The sequence below is a fragment of the Ranitomeya variabilis genome, chromosome 2, assembly GCF_051348905.1.
Source record: "Ranitomeya variabilis isolate aRanVar5 chromosome 2, aRanVar5.hap1, whole genome shotgun sequence".
NCBI classification, from domain to species: Eukaryota; Metazoa; Chordata; class Amphibia; order Anura; family Dendrobatidae; genus Ranitomeya; species Ranitomeya variabilis.
Window position 1 is genome coordinate 478,732,391 of NC_135233.1, and position 23,113 is coordinate 478,755,503.

The window sequence follows — 23,113 nt, forward strand, 5'->3', positions numbered from 1 at the left end:
GGGGGAGCCATACATCGACTGCCCACTGCCAGGATTCACCTGACCTGGGGAGTCGGGGATGGCCTTGTTGAGGTCGGCTTGATGGAGGATTTGCCTGCAGACGTCTTGCTGGGAAATGACTTGGGGCCCATGTTGTCTGCCTTCTCGGTTGCCCCTCTGGCTGAGACATATCCTGTGACCACCCGGAGACAAGCTTGAGCTGCGGAGGCGGAATCACACTCAGAGGAGGCCCAGGTAAGACATCCCAGCCCTACACGTATTCCCATAGCCATAGCCAGACACATTTCTTGGGCCACCCAAGATGAATTTAAGAGGGAGTTACTTGAGGATCCTTCATTGGAGGGATATCGTGGGAAGGCACAGGAGGGGAGAGGGGTACTGGAAGGGGAACCGTTTGTATGGAAGCAGGGACTCCTTTACCGAATCACAGAGCAGCACCACACAGGGACGAGCCCCACTATAAAACGACATCTGGTAGTTCCCAAGAAGTATAGGCAGGAGTTACTGCGAATCTCTCATGACATACCCTTGGCCGGGCACTTCGGCGTTTGTCACACCAGGCATCGTCTGACACAAAACTTCTTTTTCTGCCAGACCTGTGACAGTTGCCAGCGCATTGGCTAGAGGGGAGATCGATGCAAGGCCAAATTACACCCCCTCCCCATTGTGGAGGAACCATTTAGCCGAGTAGCGGTCGATCTGATAGGGCCGTTAGCCAAACCCAGTCCGTCAGGGAAAAGGTATATATTGACAGTGGTAGATTATGCCACACGGTATCCAGAGGCGGTTGCGTTACCTAACATACTGGCAGAGATGGTGGCGGCTGTCCTGCTCCAGGTTTTCTCATGGGTTGGATTTCCCCGGGAGATTATCTCGGACCAGGGTACCCAGTTTACAGCAGAGGTGACCAACCAACTGTGGAAGCTGTGCGGCGTAAAGTCCATTAGAAGCGCCTCATGCCACCCGCAAACCAATGGGTTGTGTGAACGCTTTAACGGGACGTTAAAACAACTCATTGGGACTTTTACCAGGACCTACAGGGACTGGGAGAAATTCTTGCCACACCTCCTGTTTGCCTATCGGGAGGTGCCCCAAGAATCCACGGGGTTCTCCCCGTTCTAACTGGTATACGGGAGGCAGGTAAGGTGACCCCTAGACTTAGTGCTAGAACACTGGGAAGGGGAGGGCATCATAGAAGGGGTACCTAGTGTACCCTATGTGCTGGAATTCTGGGACCGCCTACAGGAGCTGACCCAGGCTGTAAGTGGGAACATGCAGGTGGCCCAGCGGTGCCAGCGCGTATGGTACGATCGGAGGGCCAGAGAACGCACCTTGGAAATAGGACAGAAGGTCCTGGTATTAGAGCCCACTAGGCAGAACAAGTTCCAAGCTGCAGGGCAGGGGCCCTACCAGGTAGTGGGGAAAATAGCCGACACCACCTATAATGTCGCCGATTGTGACGACCCCAGGGTTATCCGCATGTTCCACGTGAATATGCTGAAGCCCTACCGGGAGCGCCCTGAAGAGGTAGTAGCCATCTGTGCACCTGAAGCAGAGGAAGTAGCCGGACTTCCCTTGCCTGATGTCTTAGGGGAAAGGACTCAGTCTAAAACATGGGACCAGGTACACTTGGGTGAAGACCTAGGTCCCCGGGAGAGACAGCAGGCGGAGGCGTTGTTGAGGCAGTGACAGAGGATGTTTTCGGGGAGACCAGGGTACACTCACCTGGCACAACACAAGGTTGAGACCCAGGATCAGACACCCCTGCGACAACCCCCCTTTTGCGTCCCTGAGTCTGTACGAGAAGGGATGTGACAAGAGATACAAGAGATGTTGCGTTTAGGCGTCATTGAAGAGTCAGATAGTCTCTGGGCATCCCCCGTAGTGTTAGTGCCCAAGAAGGATGGGACTACACGGTTTTGTGTAGACTATCGTAAGCTCAATGAGAAAACGGTGACAGATGCGTATCCCATGCCGCGTGTGGATGAGTTGTTAGACCGGCTGGCGGGGGCAAAGTATTTGACCACCATCGATCTATGCAAAGGCTACTGGCAGATTCCCCTTAGTCCTGACGCTATTCCCAAGTCGGCATTTGTCACCGTGTTCGGCTTATTCCAGTTTCGAGTTATGCCATTCGGGATGAAGAATGCCCCGGCGACCTTCCAGAGGCTGGCTGACCGGCTTCTGGATGGTCTCCAGGACTATGCTTGTGCCTACCTGGATGACATCGGCATCTACAGCGCGACATGGGAAGAGCATCTAAATCACCTAGAGACAGTATTGGACAGGATCCACAAGGCCGGAATCACCCTGAACCCAAACAAGTGTCACGTGGGCAAAGCAGAGGTTCAGTATTTAGGGCATTGGGTGGGAAGTGGGAAACAGCGACCAGAACCAGCCAAGATTGAGGCCATAGCCAAATGGCCCACCCCATGCACTAAAACCCAGGTCATGGCGTTTCTAGGGACAGCGAGGTATTACAGGAAATTCGCTCTCAATTACAGCAGTGTAGCCAAGTCCCTCACTGATCTGACCCGTAAGAACCAACGCCGCCAGGTAACCTGGACCCCAGAGTGTGAGGAAGCCTTTCGCCAGCTAAAGGACGCCCTCACCAATACCCCTGTATTGGCCACACCCGATCCAACTAAACGTTTCCTTGTTCACACAGACGCTTCTATGTTTGGATTGGAAGCAGTACTGAGCCAAGTCGGGACAGACGGCCAAGAACACCCGGTAGCTTACCTGAGTCGGAAACTACTGCCCCGTGAAGTAAGCTATGCGGCCATCGAGAAGGAGTGCCTTCTATAGACCCCGTTACATGTTAATTCATAGTTTTGATGCCTTCAGTGTGAATGTACAATTTTCATAGTCATGAAAATACAGAAAAAATTTTAAATGAGAAGGTGTGTCCAAACTTTTGGTCTGTACTGTATGAGGTTCAGTGTACCTCCATATCTTTACATGAGGCTCTCCATGTCCATATATGAGGCTCAATGTACGTCCATGTCCATATATGAGGCTCAGTGTACCTCCATGTCCATATATGAGGCTCAATGTATGTCCATATATGAGGGTCAGTGTACCTCCATGTCCATATATGAGGCTCAGTGTACGTCCATGTCCATATTTGACGTTCAGAGTACCTCCATGTCCATATATGAGGTTCAGTGTACCTCCATGTCCATATATGAGGCTCAGTGTACCTCCATGTCCATATATGAGGCTCAGTGTATGTCCATGTCCATATTTGACGTTCAGAGTACCTCCATGTCCATATATGAGGTTCTCCATGTCCATATATGAGGTTCAATGTACCTCCATGTCCATATATGAGGTTCTCCATGTCCATATATGAGGTTCAGTGTACCTCCATGTCCATACATGAGGTTCTCCATGTCAATATATGAGGTTCATTGTACCTCCATGTCCACATATGAGGCTCAATGTACATCCATGTCCATATAAGAGGTTCAGTGTACCTCCATGTCCATATACGAGGCTCAGTGTACCTCCATGTCCATATACAAGGCTCAGTGTACCTCCTTGTCCATATATGAAGCTCTCCATGTCCATAAATGAGGCCCAATGTACGTCCATGTCCATATATGAGGTTCAATAATAATAATAATTTTATCTATATAGCGCCAACATATTCCACAGCGGTTTACAAATTATAGAGAGGATTTGTACAGACAATAGACATGACAGCATAACAAAATCACAGTTCAAAATAGATACCAAGAGGAGTGAGGGCCCTGCTCGCAAGCTTACAAACTATGAGGAAAAAGGGGAGACACGAGGAGTATGGCAGGGCCACCCATAATTGATGATTACTGCAGTGCTAAAGGTCTATGACATGACTGTCTGCAGAGGACTCCAGAGGGAAGCAACTCATTGTCGAAATGATTCCAAAAATGTAATGGATGTGGATCTTCAGTGAAGTAATATCATTACCTGTTTCTGAGTATGTTCCACAGTGGTGCCACAATAATTACTGGTTGTAAACATTCCTTCTAAGGCTACGTTCACATTTGCGTTGTGCGCCGCAGCGTCGGCGCCGCAACGCACAACGCAAATAAAAACGCAGCAAAACGCATGCACAACGCTGCGTTTTGCGCCGCATGCGTCGTTTTTTTCATTGAATTTGGACGCAGCAAAAATGCAACTTGCTGCGTCCTCTGCGCACCGACGCGGGCGCCGCAGCGACGCATGCGGCGCAAAACGCAAGTGCGCCGCATGTCCATGCGCCCCCATGTTAAATATAGGGGCGCATGACGCATGCGGCGCCGCTGCGGCGCCCGACGCTGCGGCGAGGACCGCAAATGTGAACGTAGCCTAAAACCATCAGTATTGCGGCAAAGTCGAAAGAGGAGAAAATAAGACAAGTCCTCTTTAAACATTATTGGTATTTTGCCTTTAGTGCGATCTTTAGGTTTTAGCTGAACAGATGAGATAATAGATACTAAACACAAAACCTGGGCCTTTCTCTGTCTATGGTGTTGCCCTCCTGACCTTACTTGATTGTATTCTATGTTGATAAGCATCTGCTTGCAATAACACTACTCATCTCTCCCACCCCGACCTTTATGTCTCCTGCAAAGTAATGAGATGAGGCTGACCAAAAGAAATGTCAATCATTGTATAATGCACTTCTGTTCCTGGCTTATTAATAGCATGGTATTAGAAGTGCTCAAATCCATTAGCACTGGGAAGGTCGGCTACAGTCAGACTCAAGCTGCAGTATTCTTTTTAAACAATATCTATAAATCCAATTTGCTAAATGTATTAACCCAGCCCAGAGTTAGCATATTTTGTAGCTTGTTTTTTAACGCTTACTATCCAGGTAATACAGATTCTCATTCGGCATTCTCGGTAGACTTGATAGAGAAATAATTGAACTTGATGGAATACAAACATTACGCAATGGCACTCTGCAACTAAAGGCCCCGTCTCACACAGCGACGCTGCAGCGATACAGACAACGATGCTGATCGCTGCAGCGTCGCTGTTTTGTCGCTGTGTGGTCGCTGGGGAGCTGTCACACAGACAGCTCTCTCCAGCGACCAACGATCAGGGGAACGACTTCGGCATCGTTGAAACTGTCTTCAACGATGCCGAAGTCCCCCTGCAGCACCCGGGTAACCAGGGTAAACATCGGGTTACTAAGCGCAGGGCCGCGCTTAGTAACCCGATGTTTACCCTGGTTACCAAAAAAAACAAACACTACATACTCACCATCTGTTGCCCGTCAGGTCCCTTGGCGTCTGCTTCCCGCTCTGAGTGCCGCCGTACAGTGAGAGCAGAGCGCAGCGGTGACGTCACTGCTGTGCTCTCACTTTACAGCGGCAGTCAGAGCGGGAAGCAGATGCCAAGGGACCTGACGGGCAACAGATGGTGAGTATGTAGTGTTTGTTTTTTTTTGGTAACCAGGGTAAACATCGGGTTACTAAGCACGGCCCTGCTCTTAGTAACCCGATGTTTACCCTGGTTACCAGTGAAGACATCGCTGGATCGGTGTCACACACACCGATTCAGCGATGTCAGCGGGACCTCAACGACCAAAAAAAGGTCCAGGCCATTCCGACACGACCAGCGATCTCGCAGCAGGGGCCTGATCGCTGGTACGTGTCACACATAGCGAGATCGCTACTGAGGTCGCTGTTGCGTCACAAAACTTGTGACTCAGCAGCGATCTCGCTAGCGATCTCGCTATGTGAGACGGGGCCTTAATACACAAAGTCAACTAACACTAGGAACATATAAATGTGAGATGCTTAGTTTACATTTTGCTCAAAAATGCTTAAGCCCACCTACTTGCATCAAGTTGATTCCATCTCAGGTGGAACACTGACTCTAGATATTCACCTATTTTTCTAAGCCTCATATATGAACTGAGGAAGAGCAAAATCCAACTATATTGTTCTAACTAAAATGAGTCTCGGAAAGATGAATGGATAATTGTGCACAGGGGTTGGAGGTAGTACGAACTCCCTTGTTCAAAACTGTATTTAATCAAAGCAACATACACTGTGCAGAATTATTAGGCAAGTTGTATTTTAGAGGATTATTTTTATTATTAATCAACAACTATGTTCTCAATCAACCTAAAAGACTTAATATTTTTGGAAGTTGGTGTGGGTTTATTTTAGATTTGGCTATCTTAGGATATCTGTTTGTGCAGGTAACTATTACTGTGCAGAATTATTAGGCAACTTAATAAAAACCAAAAATATTCCCATCTCACTTGTTTACTTTCACCAGGTAAACCAATATCACTGCACAAAATGTAGAAATAAACGTTTCTGACATGCAAAAACAAAACCCCAAAAAATTAGTGACCAATATAGCCACCTTTCTTTATGATGACACTAACAGCCTTCCATCCATAGATTCTGTCAGTTGCTTGATCTGTTTACGATCAACATTGCGTGCAGCAGCCACCATAGCCTCCCAGACACTGTTCCGAGAGGTGTACTGTTTTCCCTCCCTGTAGATCTCACATTTTAGGAGGGACCACAGGTTCTCTATGGGGTTCAGATCAGGTGAACAAGGGGGCCATGTCATTATTTTTTCTTCTTTGAGACCTTTACTGGCCAGCCACGCTGTGGAGTAGTTGGAGGCATGTAATGGAGCATTGTCCTGCATGAAAATCATGTTTTTCTTGAACGATACCAACTTCTTCCTGTACCACTGCTTGAAGAAGTCATCTTCCAGAAACTGGCAGTAGGTCTAGGAGTTGAGCTTCACTCCATCCTCAACCCGAAAAGGTCCCACAAGTTCATCTTTGATGATACCAGCCCATACCAGTACCCCACCTCCACCTTGCTGGCATCTGAGTCGGAGTGGAGCTCTCTTCCCTTTACTGATCCAGCCTCTGGCCCATCCATCTGGCCCATCAAGAGTCACTCTCATTTCATCAGTCCATAAAACCTTTGAAAAGTCAGTCTTAAGATATTTCTTGGCCCAGTCTTGACGTTTTATCTTATGTTTCTTGTTCAAAGGTGGTCGTTTTTCAGGCTTCCTTACCTTGGCCATGTCCCTGAGTATTGCACACCTTGTGCTTTTTGATATTTTGATACTCCAGTAACGTTGCAGCTCTGAAATATGGCAAAACTGGTGGCAAATGGCATCTTGGCAGCTTCACACTTTATTTTCACCAATTCATGGGCAGTTATTTTGCACCTTTTTTGCCCAACACGCTTCTTGCAACCCTGTTGGCTATTTGCCATGAAACGCTTGATTGTTCTGTGATCACGCGTCAAAAGTTTGGCAATTTCAAGACTGCTGCATCCCTCTGCAAGACATCTCACAATTTTGGACTTTTCAGAGCTGGTTAAATCTCTCTTCATACCCATTTTGCCAAAGGAAAGGAAGTTGCCTAATAATTAAGCACACCTTATATAGGGTTTTGATGTCATTAGACAACACCCCTCCTGATTACAGAGATGCACATCACCTGATTTACTTAATTGGTAGTTGGCTCTCAAGCCTCAACAGCTTGGAGTAGGACAACATGTATAAAAAGTATCATGTGATCAAAATACAACTTGCCTAATAATTTTGCACATAGTGTAGCTGGAAACTGATCTTCCCTAGTTCACATAAGGTCTAGGCACATGGAACGTAAGGCTATGATCACATGTGCACTCTTCTTCAGTTAGAATGGATCCAGCAGCAATCCATTAACGAAAAAGTTGTCCAGACACAACTTTTTTTGTCCAGCTAAAAAAAAAAAAAAAAAACTGATTTCAACTGGAAGCTCCATTTGCAGCACTTATTACTGGGGTCTTTTTCTATTCACAACCTATTAATGAAGATATAACTTGAGTGTTATAAAAGCTGGCACAAATTCTCTACAGGTAAAGCATAGGCCTTCAGAATAATGTCCTCTAGTGGACCCGAGGAACTGCAGTCTGACTTTCCCTATACAGACACTGAACTAGCGGTGGAAGATGTTAGCGCAGGGTTAAGGCCCTCATACACATTACACTGATGTTGACCAAACCAGCCACAATTGACGGGTTTGGACGATGGTCTATTGTGTATGGGGCCATTGGCCAAGTGATTATCGGGGGAGATGTCGATCAGGCAAGTCTGATTTGGGACTGCCGATCTCACACAGATAAGCCAACGGTCAACATGTCATCCAGCGGCTTTCTCATAGAGAACACAGGAGTACTTAGCTGAAAGTGCTCTCCAGTGTATGAGAGAGTCGGCTGACATGGCCAATGGCCGAATGTAGGGCTGAAGCATAATCTAACGTGCATGGCCAGCTTTAATGGTGACCCCTCCAACTTGTAAGTGCAAATTCGGATAAGAACAGACTATAATGTGCAATGCAGCTCATACCAGCACAAGAGCGGTAATAGCATCTATTTTCAGGTTTTTAAAGTAAGAATTGTGAACCCCCACTAGAATCCCGATCCGTACACACACAATAATCTTACACAACTTATCTCTAGCATAATTAGACTGTAGCAGAGAAACATTACAGATAGTTTCTATTAATGCAGCAATGCACGGGATAGTGCTCGGCTCGCCTAGCATAGTAAGTAATGCTCATTACTCCTGAAATACTACGTCGCTGCAAAATATACACTCACCGGCCACTTTATTAGGTACACCATGCTAGTAACGGGTTGGACCCCCTTTTGCCTTCAGAACTGCCTCAATTCTTCGTGGCATAGATTCAACAAGGTGCTGGAAGCATTCCTCAGAGATTTTGGTCCATATTGACATGATGGCATCACACAGTTGCCGCAGATTTGTCGTCTGCACATCCCAAAGATGCTCCATACAAGGCAGGATGGATCCATGCTTTCATGTTGTTTACGCCAAATTCTGACCCTACCATCCGAATGTCGCAGCAGAAATCGAGACTCATCAGACCAAGCAACGTTTTTCCAATCTTCTACTGTCCAATTTCGATGAGCTTGTACAAATTGTAGCCTCAGTTTCCTGTTCTTAGCTGAAAGGAGTGGTACCCGGTGTGGTCTTCTGCTGCTGTAGCCCATCTGCCTCAAAGTTCGACGCACTGTGCGTTCAGAGATGCTCTTAGGCCTACCTTGGTTGTAACGGGTGGCGATTTGAGTCACTGTTGCCTTTCTATCAGCTCGAACCAGTCTGCCCATTCTCCTCTGACCTCTGGCATCAACAAGGCATTTCCGCCCACAGAACTGCCGCTCACTGGATTTTTTTTCTTTTTCGGACCATTCTCTGTAAACCCTAGAGATGGTTGTGCGTGAAAATCCCAGTAGATCAGCAGTTTCTGAAATACTCAGACCAGCCCTTCTGGCACCAACAACCATGCCACGTTCAAAGGCACTCAAATCACCTTTCTTCCCCATACTGATGCTCGGTTTGAACTGCAGGAGATTGTCTTGACCATGTCTACATGCCTAAATGCACTGAGTTGCCGCCATGTGATTGGCTGATTAGAAATTAAGTGTTAACAAGAAGTTGGACAGGTGTACCTAATAAAGTGGCCAGTGAGTGTATCTGCTGACAATGGGGAGGTTAAAATCTATTAAACAGGAATATTTTTCACATTGCTCCTCACTGCTGATGAACACATTAAGCTAGACTCTGTCGGTTTCTGAGTAAGCCTATTGACCTAACACAGGAAAACATTATTGCCGAGATCTCTGCTTTCCAGGCTTCGCTCTGCAGCTCCGAGACGTCCCAATACCCAGCTTTATTTCAGAAGATGACTGCAGTGAATAACAATGCCTGCCCCCCCATCGCTGGCTGTGTACATTTGGTTTTTGGTCTTACTGCCCTTTTCTTGTAAATGCATGTAGTGTCATCACTCTGGTCTCCAAGACCCCAGATATAGATTTCATCACTAGAATTCATCTACGATACCCATAAAAAGTAGTCTCCTGAAAAGATCGACGAGTGCCATCCAATACTTGGACTTCACTTGGGATAGCCGAGTCATAATTCTGCTCGCCCAGTGAGCGGTATCATACAATATTGGCAGCCTTATTTCTCAGCTGGCAAGAGTGATAGCCACCAATCAGTGAATACATCAGCCCACTAGACTCCAAAGCCAAGAATGTGCAGGAATTAAGAAGGAAAAAATATTAGTTTGAATTTCTTACCCCAAATCTACACTCACTGGCCACTTTATTAGGTACACCATGCTAGTAACGGGTTGGACCCCCTTTTGCCTTCAGAACTGCCTCAATTCTTCGTGGCATAGATTCAACAAGGTGCTGGAAGCATTCCTCAGAGATTTTGGTCCATATTGACATGATGGCATCACACAGTTGCCGCAGATTTGTCGGCTGCACATCCCTGATGCGAATCTCCCGTTCCACCACATCCCAAAGATTTCATGTTGTTTACGCCAAATTCTGACCCTACCATCCGAATGTCGCAGCAGAAATCGAGACTCATCAGACCAAGCAACGTTTTTCCAATCTTCTACTGTCCAATTTCGATGAGCTTGTGCAAATTGTAGCCTCAGTTTCCTGTTCTTAGCTGAAAGGAGTGGTACCCGGTGTGGTCTTCTGCTGCTGTAGCCCATCTGCCTCAAAGTTCGACGCACTGTGCGTTCAGAGATGCTCTTAGGCCTACCTTGGTTGTAACGGGTGGCGATTTGAGTCACTGTTGCCTTTCTATCAGCTCGAACCAGTCTGCCCATTCTCCTCTGACCTCTGGCATCAACAAGGCATTTCCGCCCACAGAACTGCCGCTCACTGGATTTTTTTTCTTTTTCGGACCATTCTCTGTAAACCCTAGAGATGGTTGTGCGTGAAAATCCCAGTAGATCAGCAGTTTCTGAAATACTCAGACCAGCCCTTCTGGCACCAACAACCATGCCACGTTCAAAGGCACTCAAATCACCTTTCTTCCCCATACTGATGCTCGGTTTGAACTGCAGGAGATTGTCTTGACCATGTCTACATGCCTAAATGCACTGAGTTGCCGCCATGTGATTGGCTGATTAGAAATTAAGTGTTAACAAGAAGTTGGACAGGTGTACCTAATAAAGTGGCCAGTGAGTGTATCTGCTGACAATGGGGAGGTTAAAATCTATTAAACAGGAATATTTTTCACATTGCTCCTCACTGCTGATGAACACATTAAGCTAGACTCTGTCGGTTTCTGAGTAAGCCTATTGACCTAACACAGGAAAACATTATTGCCGAGATCTCTGCTTTCCAGGCTTCGCTCTGCAGCTCCGAGACGTCCCAATACCCAGCTTTATTTCAGAAGATGACTGCAGTGAATAACAATGCCTGCCCCCCCATCGCTGGCTGTGTACATTTGGTTTTTGGTCTTACTGCCCTTTTCTTGTAAATGCATGTAGTGTCATCACTCTGGTCTCCAAGACCCCAGATATAGATTTCATCACTAGAATTCATCTACAATACCCATAAAAAGTAGTCTCCTGAAAAGATCGACGAGTGCCATCCAATACTTGGACTTCACTTGGGATAGCCGAGTCATAATTCTGCTCGCCCAGTGAGCGGTATCATACAATATTGGCAGCCTTATTTCTCAGCTGGCAAGAGTGATAGCCACCAATCAGTGAATACATCAGCCCACTAGACTCCAAAGCCAAGAATGTGCAGGAATTAAGAAGGAAAAAATATTAGTTTGAATTTCTTACCCCAAATCTACACTCACTGGCCACTTTATTAGGTACACCATGCTAGTAACGGGTTGGACCCCCTTTTGCCTTCAGAACTGCCTCAATTCTTCGTGGCATAGATTCAACAAGGTGCTGGAAGCATTCCTCAGAGATTTTGGTCCATATTGACATGATGGCATCACACAGTTGCCGCAGATTTGTCGGCTGCACATCCCTGATGCGAATCTCCCGTTCCACCACATCCCAAAGATTTCATGTTGTTTACGCCAAATTCTGACCCTACCATCCGAATGTCGCAGCAGAAATCGAGACTCATCAGACCAAGCAACGTTTTTCCAATCTTCTACTGTCCAATTTCGATGAGCTTGTGCAAATTGTAGCCTCAGTTTCCTGTTCTTAGCTGAAAGGAGTGGTACCCGGTGTGGTCTTCTGCTGCTGTAGCCCATCTGCCTCAAAGTTCGACGCACTGTGCGTTCAGAGATGCTCTTAGGCCTACCTTGGTTGTAACGGGTGGCGATTTGAGTCACTGTTGCCTTTCTATCAGCTCGAACCAGTCTGCCCATTCTCCTCTGACCTCTGGCATCAACAAGGCATTTCCGCCCACAGAACTGCCGCTCACTGGATTTTTTTTCTTTTTCGGACCATTCTCTGTAAACCCTAGAGATGGTTGGGCGTGAAAATCCCAGTAGATCAGCAGTTTCTGAAATACTCAGACCAGCCTTTCTGGCACCAACAACCATGCCACGTTCAAAGGCACTCAAATCACCTTTCTTCCCCATACTGATGCTCGGTTTGAACTGCAGGAGATTGTCTTGACCATATCTACATGCCTAAATGCACTGAGTTGCCGCCATGTGATTGGCTGATTAGAAATTAAGTGTTAACAAGAAGTTGGACAGGTGTACCTAATAAAGTGGCCAGTGAGTGTATATATCAAAGATCACATTATATGGTCAATGTAACAGGTTCCCTAAGTTCTCAACAGAGGCGACAATTTAAAGTTCTTCATGTTCATAAAATTTCTGTACAAAGTCAGCTTTATGCAAAAGTGGTTGTAACACACAGAAGGAAGAGGAGAATCTGATAACAGACACTGGGATAAGAGAAAGTAGTCATATGATATTGATGACCTAGGCAGGGATTGCCTGTTTTTTAGGCAATCCCTGCATGTACTGCAGCTGTTGAACAGTCGCGAGACATGCAGCCACGGCGAATTGAGCATTTTTTTCCAACACGCCAAAAATGCTCGATTAGGACACGAGCATGATCAGATAACACCTTATCCAAGCATGTTAGCTCATCACTATTTAGATTTGTATACATCTAAAATATGTATGCCTGAAGTTTGGCTCAAAATCTAATGCCAATATATTAAACTAGATGGCAGCCCGATTCTAAAGAATCGGGAGTCTAGAATCCATATATACTTTATTTATTCAAATGTAAGAATAATACAATTAATAAATAATAGTAAGAAAGAACAAAAAATGGCTGCACCTACCAGCTCTTGACAATTCTTGACAGTACGGCACATTTCTGATTGGTCGCTCGCGGCAGGCGGCAACCAATCAGAAAAGTGCCGCGCACCACGAAGGCATATATCTGTGTCCACCCTGAGCGGGTGTAGGACGCTGGTGACGTCACTTATCTCCGGACATTATCTCCGGACAAAGCCACGGAAGTTGGCACAAATTGCCGGAAGTAGTATTCTAGGCAATTATATATTAGATTTTAATGTTATCAGTGTTTACCTTTGAACGTTTATATTGTATTGTCCTGTCACCAGCCATGTGTACGATTATCGGCCGAAAGCCTCTCTGGAACCAATAATCACCCCATGTAAAGGTATCTTTATAAGTTAAAGATTCAGAATACTATGACTTTTATCATATCCTGAACAGTCAAGTTTTTTATGAACCGTTAAGGTTTTCTGGTTGAAGTAAAAAAAACTCTTGAGTGTTTACAGTTTGAAACCATAAAATGTTGAAAAATTATGTCATTCTTGAGTATATCACTCAATGGTGCTCATAAACGTGTCAAATTTGATCTATAATATACTTTAATATACGTTACTTTAATCTTTAATATACTTAAGAACAGGGCCCCAGACATCACACAGGGGGTCTGAAACACCGCATAGTGGTCCAAAATATCGCTGTGCTCTGCCTGGGGCCCCATATGCTGCCTGGGGCCCCTGTGCTCTGCCTGGGGCCCCATATGCTGCCTGGGGCCCCTGTGCTCTGCCTGGGGCCCCTGTGCTCTGCCTGGGGCCCCATGTTCTGCCTGGGGCCCATGTGCTCTGCCTGGGGCCACTGTGCTCTGCCTGGGGCCCCATATGCTGCCTGGGGCCCCATATGCTGCCTGGGGCCCCTGTGCTCTGCCTGGGGCCCCATAGGCTGCCTGGGGCCCCTGTGCTCTACCTGGGACCACTGTGCTCTGCCTGGGGCCCCATATGCTGCCTGGGGCCCCTGTGCTCTGCCTGGGGCCACTGTGCTCTGCCTGGGGCCCCATAGGCTGCCTGGGGCCCCTGTGCTCTGCCTGGGACCACTGTGCTCTGCCTGGGGCCCCATATGCTGCCTGGGGCCCCTGTGCTCTGCCTGGGGCCACTGTGCTCTGCCTGAGGCCCCATATGCTGCCTGGGGCCCCTGTGCTCTGCCTGGGTGTAGGACACTGGTGACGTCACTTATCTCCGGACATTAGCTCCGGACATTAGCTCCGGACATTAGCTCCGGACATTAGCTCCGGACATTATCTCTGGACATTATCTCCGGACATTAGCTCCGGACAAAGCCACGGAAGTTGGCACAAATTGCAGGAAGTAGTATTCTAGGCAATTATATATTAGATGGGCATTTCCTGAAGGAAATACATGGTGCTTGAACAGCGCTACCAGCTTTACAGCAGCACTTTTCACACACGGGACTGGGGGGCGCGCTTACTTTTGCACCCGGGGCCGGGGGCGCGCTTACTTTTGCACCCGGGGGCGCACTTACTTTTGCACCCGGAGGCGCACTTTTGCACCCGGGGGCGCACTTACTTTTGCACCCGGGGGCGCACTTACTTTTGCACCCGGGGGCGCACTTACTTTTGCACCTGGGGGCGCACTTACTTTTGCACCCGGGGGCACACTTACTTTTGCACCCGGGGGCGCACTTACTTTTGGGGCCGCACTTACTTTTGGTGGGCGGGGCTCCTCGGCCTCCGATTTGGTTGGTGGGGCCCCTCGGCCTCCGATTTGGTGGGCGGGGACCGGCCTCCGATTTGGTGGGCGGGGACCCTCGGCCTTCGATTTGGTGGGCGGGGACCCTCGGCCTCCGATTTGGTGGGCGGGGACCCTCGACCTCCGATTTGGTGGGCGGGGACCCTCGGCCTCCGCTTTGGTGGGCGGGGCCCCTCGGCCTCCGATTTGGTGGGCGGGGTCCCTCTGCCTCAGATTTGGTGGGCGGGGACCCTCGGCCTCCGTTTTGGTTGGCGGGGCCCCACGGCCTCCGATTTGGTGGGCGGGGTCACTCTGCCTCCGCTTTGGTGGGCGGGGCCGCTCGGCCTTCGATTTGGTGGGCGGGGCTCCTCGGCCTCCGATTTGGTTGGTGGGGCCCCTCGGCCTCCGATTTGGTGGGCGGGGCCCCTTATCCTCCGATTTGGTGGGCGGGGACCCTCGGCCTCCGATTTGGTTGGCGGGGCCCCTCGGCCTCCGATTTGGTTGGCGGGGCCCCTCGGCCTCCGATTTGGTGGGTGGGGCCCCTCGGCCTCCGATTTGGTGGGCGGGGCCCCTCGGCCTCCGATTTGGTGGGCGGGGCCCCTCTGCCTCCGATTTGGTGTGTGGGGACCCTCGGCCTCCGCTTTCGTGGGCGGGGCCGCTCGGCCTTCGATTTGGTGGGCGGGGCCCCTCGACCTCCGATTTGGTGGGCGGGGTCCCTCTGCTTCCAATTTGGTGTGTGGGGACCCTCGGCCTCCGCTTTGGTGGGCGGGGCCCCTCGGCCTCCAATTTGGTGGGCGGGGACCCTCGGCCTCCAATTTGGTGTGCGGGGACCCTCGGCCTCCGATTTGGTGGGCGGGACCCTCGGCCTCCGATTTGGTGGGCGGGACCCTCGGCCTCCGATTTGGTGGGCGGGGCCCCTTGGCCTCCGATTTGGTGTGCGGGGACCCTCGGCCTCCAATTTGGTGGGCGGGGACCCTCGGCCTCCGATTTGGTGTGCGGGGACCCTCGGCCTCCGATTTGGTTGGCGAAGCCCCTCGGCCTCCGATTTGGTTGGCGGGGCCCCTGGGCCTTCGATTTGGTGGGCGGGGACTCTCAGCCTCCGATTTGGTGGGCGGGGACCCTCGGCCTCCGATTTGGTGGGCGGGAACCCTCGGCCTCCGATTTGGTGGTCGGGGACCCTCGGCCTCCGCTTTGGTGGGCGGGGCCCCTCGGCCTCCGATTTGGTGGGCGGGGTCCCTCTGCCTCCGATTTGGTGTGCGGGGACCCTCGGCCTCCGCTTTTGTGGGCGGGGCCCCTCGACCTTCGATTTGGTGGGCGGGGCTCCTCGGCCTCCGATTTGGTTGGTGGGGACCCTCGGCCTCCGATTTGGTGGGCGGGGACCCTCGGCCTCCGATTTGGTGGGCGGGGACCCTCGGCCTCCGATTTGGTGGGCGGGGACCCTCGGCCTCCGATTTGGAGGGCGGGGACCCTCGGCCTCCGATTTGGCAGGCGGGGCCCCTCGGCCTCCGATTTGGCGGGCGGGGATCCTCGGCCTCCGATTTGGCGGGCGGGGACCCTCGGCCTCCGATTTGGCGGGCGGGGACCCTCGGCCTCCGATTTGGCGGGCGGGGACCCTCGGCCTCCGATTTGGCGGGCGGGGACCCTCGGCCTCCGATTTGGTGGGCGGGGACCCTCGGCCTCCGATTTGGTGGGCGGGGACCCTCGGCCTCCGATTTGGTGGGCGGGGCCCCTCGGCCTCCGATTTGGTGGGCGGGGCCCCTCGGCCTCCACTTTGGTGGGCGGGGCCGGGCCCCTCGGCCTCCGCTTTGGTGGGCGGGGCCGCTCGGCCTTCGATTTGGTGGGCGGGGCTCCTCGGCCTCCGATTTGGTGGGCGGGGACCCTCGGCCTCCGATTTGGTGGGCGGGGACCCTCGGCCTCCGATTTGGTGGGCGGGGCCCCTCGGCCTCCGATTTGGTGGGCGGGGCCCCTCGGCCTCCGATTTGGTGGGCGGGGCCCCTCGGCCTCCGCTTTGGTGGGCGGGGCCCCTCGGCCTCCGCTTTGGTGGGCGGGGCCGGGCCCCTCGGCCTCCGCTTTGGTGGGCGGGGCCGCTCGGCCTTCGATTTGGTGGGCGGGGCTCCTCGGCCTCCGATTTGGTTGGCGGGGCCCCTCGGCCTCCGATTTGGTGTGTGCTCTGCCTGGGGCCACTGTGCTCTGCCTGGGGCCCCATATGCTGCCTGGGGCCCCTGAGCTCTGCCTGGGGCCCCATATGCTGCCTGGGGCCCCTGTGCTCTGCCTGGGGCCCCTGTGCTCTGCCTGGGGCCCCATGTTCTGCCTGGGGCCCCTGTGCTCTGCCTGGGGCCACTGTGCTCTGCCTGGGTGTAGGACACTGGTGACGTCACTTATCTCCGGACATTAGCTCCGGACATTAGCTCCGGACATTAGCTCCGGACATTAGCTCCGGACAAAGCCACGGAACTTGGCACAAATTGCAGGAAGTAGTATTCTAGGCAATTATATATTAGATGGTGGCATACTATGCTGTAGAGGAAAAAAAAATCAAACAGCTCACCACATGTGGAAGTGTTCATCACAGTAACTCGCATTTCAGTCATAAATACTAGTAGAAACACACTGGCACTCTGTCTTCTTTTCATCTTTATTTCTTTACAGCAAACATTAACCCCTTTACCCCCAAGGGTGGTTTGCACGTTAATGACCGGGCCAATTTTTACAATTCTGACCACTGTCCCTTTATGAGGTTATAACTCTGGAACGCTTCAGTGGATCCCGGTAATTCTGACACTGTTTTCTTGTGACATATTGTACTTCATGATAGTGGTAAAATTTCTTTGATATTACCTGCGTTTATTTGGAAAAAAAAAATAAAGTTGGCGAAAATTTTGAAAATTTCGCAATTTTCCAACTTTTAATTTTTATACAATTAAATCACAGAGATATGTCACACAAAAAATACTTAATAAGTAACATTTCCCACATGTCTACTTTACATCAGCACAATTTTGGAACCAATTATTTTTTTTTAATAGGGAGTTATAAGGGTTAAAAGTTGACCAGCAATTTCTCATTTTTACAACACCATTTTGTTTTAGGGACCACATCTCATTTGAAGTCATTTTGAGGGGTCTATATGATAGAAAATACCCAAGTGTGACACCATTCTAAAAACTGCACCCCTCAAGGTGCTCAAAACCACATTCAAGAAGTTTATTAACCCTTCAGGTGTTTTACAGCAATTTTTGGAATGTTTAAATAAAAAAGAACATTTAACTTTTTTACACAAAAAATTAACTTCAGCTCCAATTTGTTTTATTTTACCAAGGGAAACAGGAGAAAATGGACACCAAAAGTTGTTGTACAATTTGTCCTGAGTACGCCGATACCCCATATGTGGGGGTAAACCACTGTTTGGGCGCATGGCAGAGCTCGGAAGGGAAGGAGCGCCATTTGACATTTCAATGCAAAATTGACTGGAATTGAGATGGGACGCCATGTTGCGTTTGGAGAGCCACTGATGTGCCTAAACATTGAAACCCCCCACAAGTGACACCATTTTGGAAAGTAGACCCCCTAAGGAACTCATTTAGATGTGTTGTGAGAGCTTTGAACTCCCAAGTGTTTCACTACAGTTTATAACGCAGAGCCGTGAAAATAAAAATTATTTCTTTTTCCCACAAAAATTATTTTTTAGACCCCAGTTTTGTATTTTCCCAAGAGTAACAGGAGAAATTGGACCCCAAAAGTTGTTGGCCAATTTGTCCTGAGTACGCTGATACCCCATATGTGTGGGGGAAATCACCATTTGGGCGCATGGGAGAGCTCGGAAGGGAAGGAGCGCCATTTGGAATGCAGACTTAGATGGAATGGTCTGCAGGCGTCACGTTGCATTTGCAGAGCCCCTAATGTGCCTAAACCGTAGAAACGCCCCCACAAGTGACACCATATTGGAAACTATACCTCCCAAGGAACTTATCTAGATGTGTTGTGAGAACTTTGAACCCCCAAGTGTTTCACTACAATTTATTAAACTAAAGAGAAGTCTCGCACTCAACTTAAGTATTTTAGTTTTGCAGAGTTTTATTGAGGTAGCACTGGAAACGTTTCAGCCTATGTCAGGCTTTCATCAGTCACGTGCTGTGCCTTTAAGAGTATGTAGATAGTACTCATAAATAGGACGCCGATCAAGCGTGATGCAGTGGGTAGTGAGATCACCTCTCAGACGCGGAGTCCACCGCTCGTCTCAGAGACGAGCGGTGGACTCCGCGTCTGAGAGGTGATCTCACGCAGCAGCAGGGCTTCCCTCCAGCCCCGGTTCCTACAGCCATAGCTGGCCAATATAGGAGATTATCTCCGAGCCCCACACATGAGCTTTTGAGCTCCTTTGTATTCAGTGGTACTGACTAACCACTCCATCTCTATACAAGACTTCTACCCACTGCATCACGCTTGATCGGCGTCCTATTTATGAGTACTATCTACATACTCTTAAAGGCACAGCACGTGACTGATGAAAGCCTGACATAGGCTGAAACGTTTCCAGTGCTACCTCAATAAAACTCTGCAAAACTAAAATACTTAAGTTGAGTGCGAGACTTCTCTTTAGTTTACTATATGGTTTGGGTACCTAGTCTCTGCACCTGAATATAGCAGTGCACACGGTGTTTATGTTTATCACTACAATTTATAACGCAGAGCCGTGAAAATAAAAAAATCCTTTTTTTTCCACAAAAATTATTTTTTAGCCCCTAGTTTTGTATTTTTCTAAGGGAAACAGTGTAAATTGAACCCCAAAAGTTGTTGTCCAATTTGTCCTGAGTATGCTGATACCCAATATGTGGGGGGGGACCACCGTTTGGGCGCATGGCAGAGCTCGGAAGGGAAGGAGCGTAATTTGGAATGCAGACTTAGATGGAATGGTCTGCAGGCGTCACATTGCATTTGCAGAGCTCCTAATGTACCTAAACCGTAGAAACCCCCCATGAGTGACCCCATATTGGAAACTAGACCCCCCAAGGAACTTATCTAGACGTGTTGTGAGAACTTTGAACCCCCAAGTGTTTCACTACAGTTTATAACGCAGAGCCGTGAAAATAAAAAATATATATTTTTTTTTACACAAAAATTATTTTTTAGCCCCCAGTTTTGTATTTTCCCAAGGGTAACAGGAGAAATTGGACCCCAAAAGTTGTTGTCCAATGTGTCCTGAGTAAGCTGATACCCCATATGTTGGGGTAAACCCCTGTTTGTGCGCATGGGAGAGCTTGGAAGGGAAGGAGCACTGTTTTACTTTTTCAACGTAGAATTGGCTAGAATTGAGATCGGACGCAATGTCACGTTTGGAGAGCCCCTGATGTGCCTAAACAGGGGAAACCCCCCAATTATAACTGAAACCCTAACCCAAACACACCCCTAACCTCAACTGTAACCCTAACCACACCCCTAACCCTAATCCCAACCCTATTCCCAACCGTAAATGTAATCCAAACCCTAACCCTAACTTTAGCCCCAACCCTAACTTTAGCCCCAACCCTAACTGTAGCCCTAACCCTAGCCCTAACCCTAGCCCTAACCCTAATGGGAAAATGGAAATAAATACATTTTTTTAATTTTTCGTAAATAAGGGGGTGATGAAGAGGGGTTTGATTTACTATTTATAGCGCGTTTTCTAGTGGATTTTTGATTGGCAGCCGACACACACTAAAAGACGCTTTTTATTGCAAAAAATGTTTTTTGCGTTACCACATTTTGAGTGCTATAATTTTTCCATATTTTGGTCCACAGTCATGTGAGGTCTTGTTTTTTGCGGGACGAGTTGACGTTTTTATTGGTACCATTTTCAGGCACGTGACATTTTATGATCGCTATTTATTCCGATTTTTGTGAGGCAGAATGACAAAAAAACAGCTATTCATGAATTTCTTTTTGGGGGGACGTTTATACCATTCCGCGTTTGGTAAAATGGATAAAGCAGTTTTATTCTTCGGTCAGTACGATTACAGCGATACCTCATTTCTATTTTTTTTTTATGTTTTGTCGCTTTTATACGATAAAAACTATTTTATAGAAAAAATAATTATTTTTGCATTGCTTTATTCTGAGGACTATACCTTTTTATTTTTTCGCTGATGATGCTGTATGACGGCTCTTTTTTGCAGGACAAGATGACGTTTTCAGCGGTACCATGGTTATTTATTTCCGTCTTTTTGATCGCATGCTATTCCACTTTTTGTTCGGCGGTATGATAATAAAGCGTTGTTTTTTGCCTCGTTTTTTTTTTTTTACGGTGTTCACTGAAGGGGTTAACTAGTGGGACAGTTTTATAGGTCGGGTCGTTACGGACGCGGCGATACTAAATATGTGTACTTTCATTGTTTTGTTTTTTATTTAGCTAAAGGAATGTATTTATTGGAACAATATTTTTTTAATTATTTATTTAGGAATTTTTTTTTTTTTTAACACATGTAAATTTTTTTTTTTTGCATTTTTAGTTTGCCCCAGGGGGGCATCACAGTAAAGTGACAGATCGCCGATCTGACACTTTGCTGTGCACTGTGTCAGATCGGCGATCTGACATGCACAGCAGGGAGGCTTCCCGGCACCTGCTCTGAGCAGGCGCTGTGAAGCCACCTCCCTGCAGGACCCGGATGCAGCCCCGCGGCCATTTTAGATCCAGGGCCTGCAAGGAGGAGACGCTCGGTACAAGGTGAGCACATCGCCTTGTACCGATCGTCTCAGGGAAGCACGTAGGGAGGAGCCCCTCCCTGCGCGATGCTTCCCTATACCGCCGGAACACTGCGATCAAACATCCGTCCGTGACCGCTCTCCTGGCACATAGTGCCGGATGTCAGTTGCGATAGTCAGCTGACGCGCGGCCGATCGCTCAGGACGTACTATTCCGTCCTTGGGAAGTAGGGCCCACCCCACATGGACGGAATAGTACATCCAATGACAGAAAGGGGTTAAAAACCAATAGGCAAGTCAAATCACAGATATATTTCAGAGCTATACACTGTGTGCAGAATTATTAGGCAAGTTGTATTTTGATCACATGATACTTTTTATACATGTTGTCCTACTCCAAGTTGTTCTGGCTTGAGAGCCAACTACCAATTACCGTAAGTAAATCAGGTGATGTGCACTTCTGTAATGAGGAGGGGTGTTCTCGAATGACATCAAAACCCTATATAAGGTGTGCTTAATTATTAGGCAACTTCCTTTCCTTTGGCAAAATGGGTCAGAAGAGAGATTTGACGGCCTCTGAAAAGTCCAAAATTGTGAGATGTCTTGCAGAGGGATGAGGCAGTCTTGAAATTGCCAAACTTTTGAAGCGTGATCACAGAACAACCAAGCATTTCATGGCAAATAGCCAACAGGGTAGCAAGAAGTGTGTTGGGCAAAAAAGGCACAAAACAACTGCCCATGTATTGAGGAAAATCAAGCGTGAAGCTGCCAAGATGCCATTTGCCACCAATTTTGCCATATTTCAGAGCTGCAACATTACTGGAGTAACAGAAAGCACAAGGTGTGCGATACTCAGGGACATGGCCAAGGTAAAGAAGGCTGAAAAACGACCACCTTTGAACAAGAAACATAAGATAAAACGCCAAGACTGTGTTAAGGCTTGCGGAACGCACCAAATAATTAGAGAAAAGGAATAAGGTGTGTTCGCAGCCCGGGGTCTACCGTGCAGAGATGGAACCTGCTGCTAAGCAATGACGGACTATATGGCGGTACAATGAGGATACACATGAGTTAGCTTCACCCTGTGTGAAATAGGCGAACCCTGTTGCGTCACAGGGCGGCAGTACCGCACGTAAGAAAACTAATAATTTAATAGCACGAGAGTGCATGCGGTACCGCACTGGCGGATGCCACTAACCACCCAGACTTGGGTTTGGCGGTGATAGCGCACGGCGCCGCACTGGTGGTCACAGCAATAGACGCTGTTTGTGTACCAGTGTTGGTTACAAGTCGGGCGCTAGATTACAATCATCCTCCTTAAGCAAGCATTCAAACACAAGGGAGGGGATGATTAATGAGCGACTTTCACTCACAACACACACACATAAAGTATACTAGCGCATAGCCGTGCGGCCATGCAAACCTTTTATAGCTGCAGCATGTACAGGACCTTCCCAGAAGGACCAATGGGAGGCTGCCACAGAAGTTGAGCACCTTCAGGACCTTCCTGGAGGACCAATGGGATCTGCTGCAGTATCTGAGCATGTGACCCTCGATCTCCAACGGGAGATCTTGCCCTGGGCATGCTCAGAAGGGGAAAAGCAGGACTTGGTCCCAAAAGCGTCTGCTCGCCG

General features: G+C 48.7%; 1 protein-coding gene across 4 annotated transcripts in view; it reads right to left on the bottom strand.

The window, feature by feature from the left end:
- Positions 1 to 23,113, bottom strand: part of CHID1 (chitinase domain containing 1) — a 670,857-nt gene that overhangs the window by 100,512 nt on the left and 547,232 nt on the right. Inside the window, exon 11 of one of the 4 annotated variants that reach the window (XM_077287840.1) lies at positions 17,548 to 17,639. The exons of the other annotated variants lie outside the window; for them this stretch is intronic. Coding sequence (XP_077143955.1) covers positions 17,636 to 17,639 — 4 coding nt within the window. The 3' untranslated portion in view covers positions 17,548 to 17,635. Of the gene's footprint in view, positions 1 to 17,547; positions 17,640 to 23,113 lie in introns of those variants that run through there. 4 annotated transcript variants of the gene reach the window in all.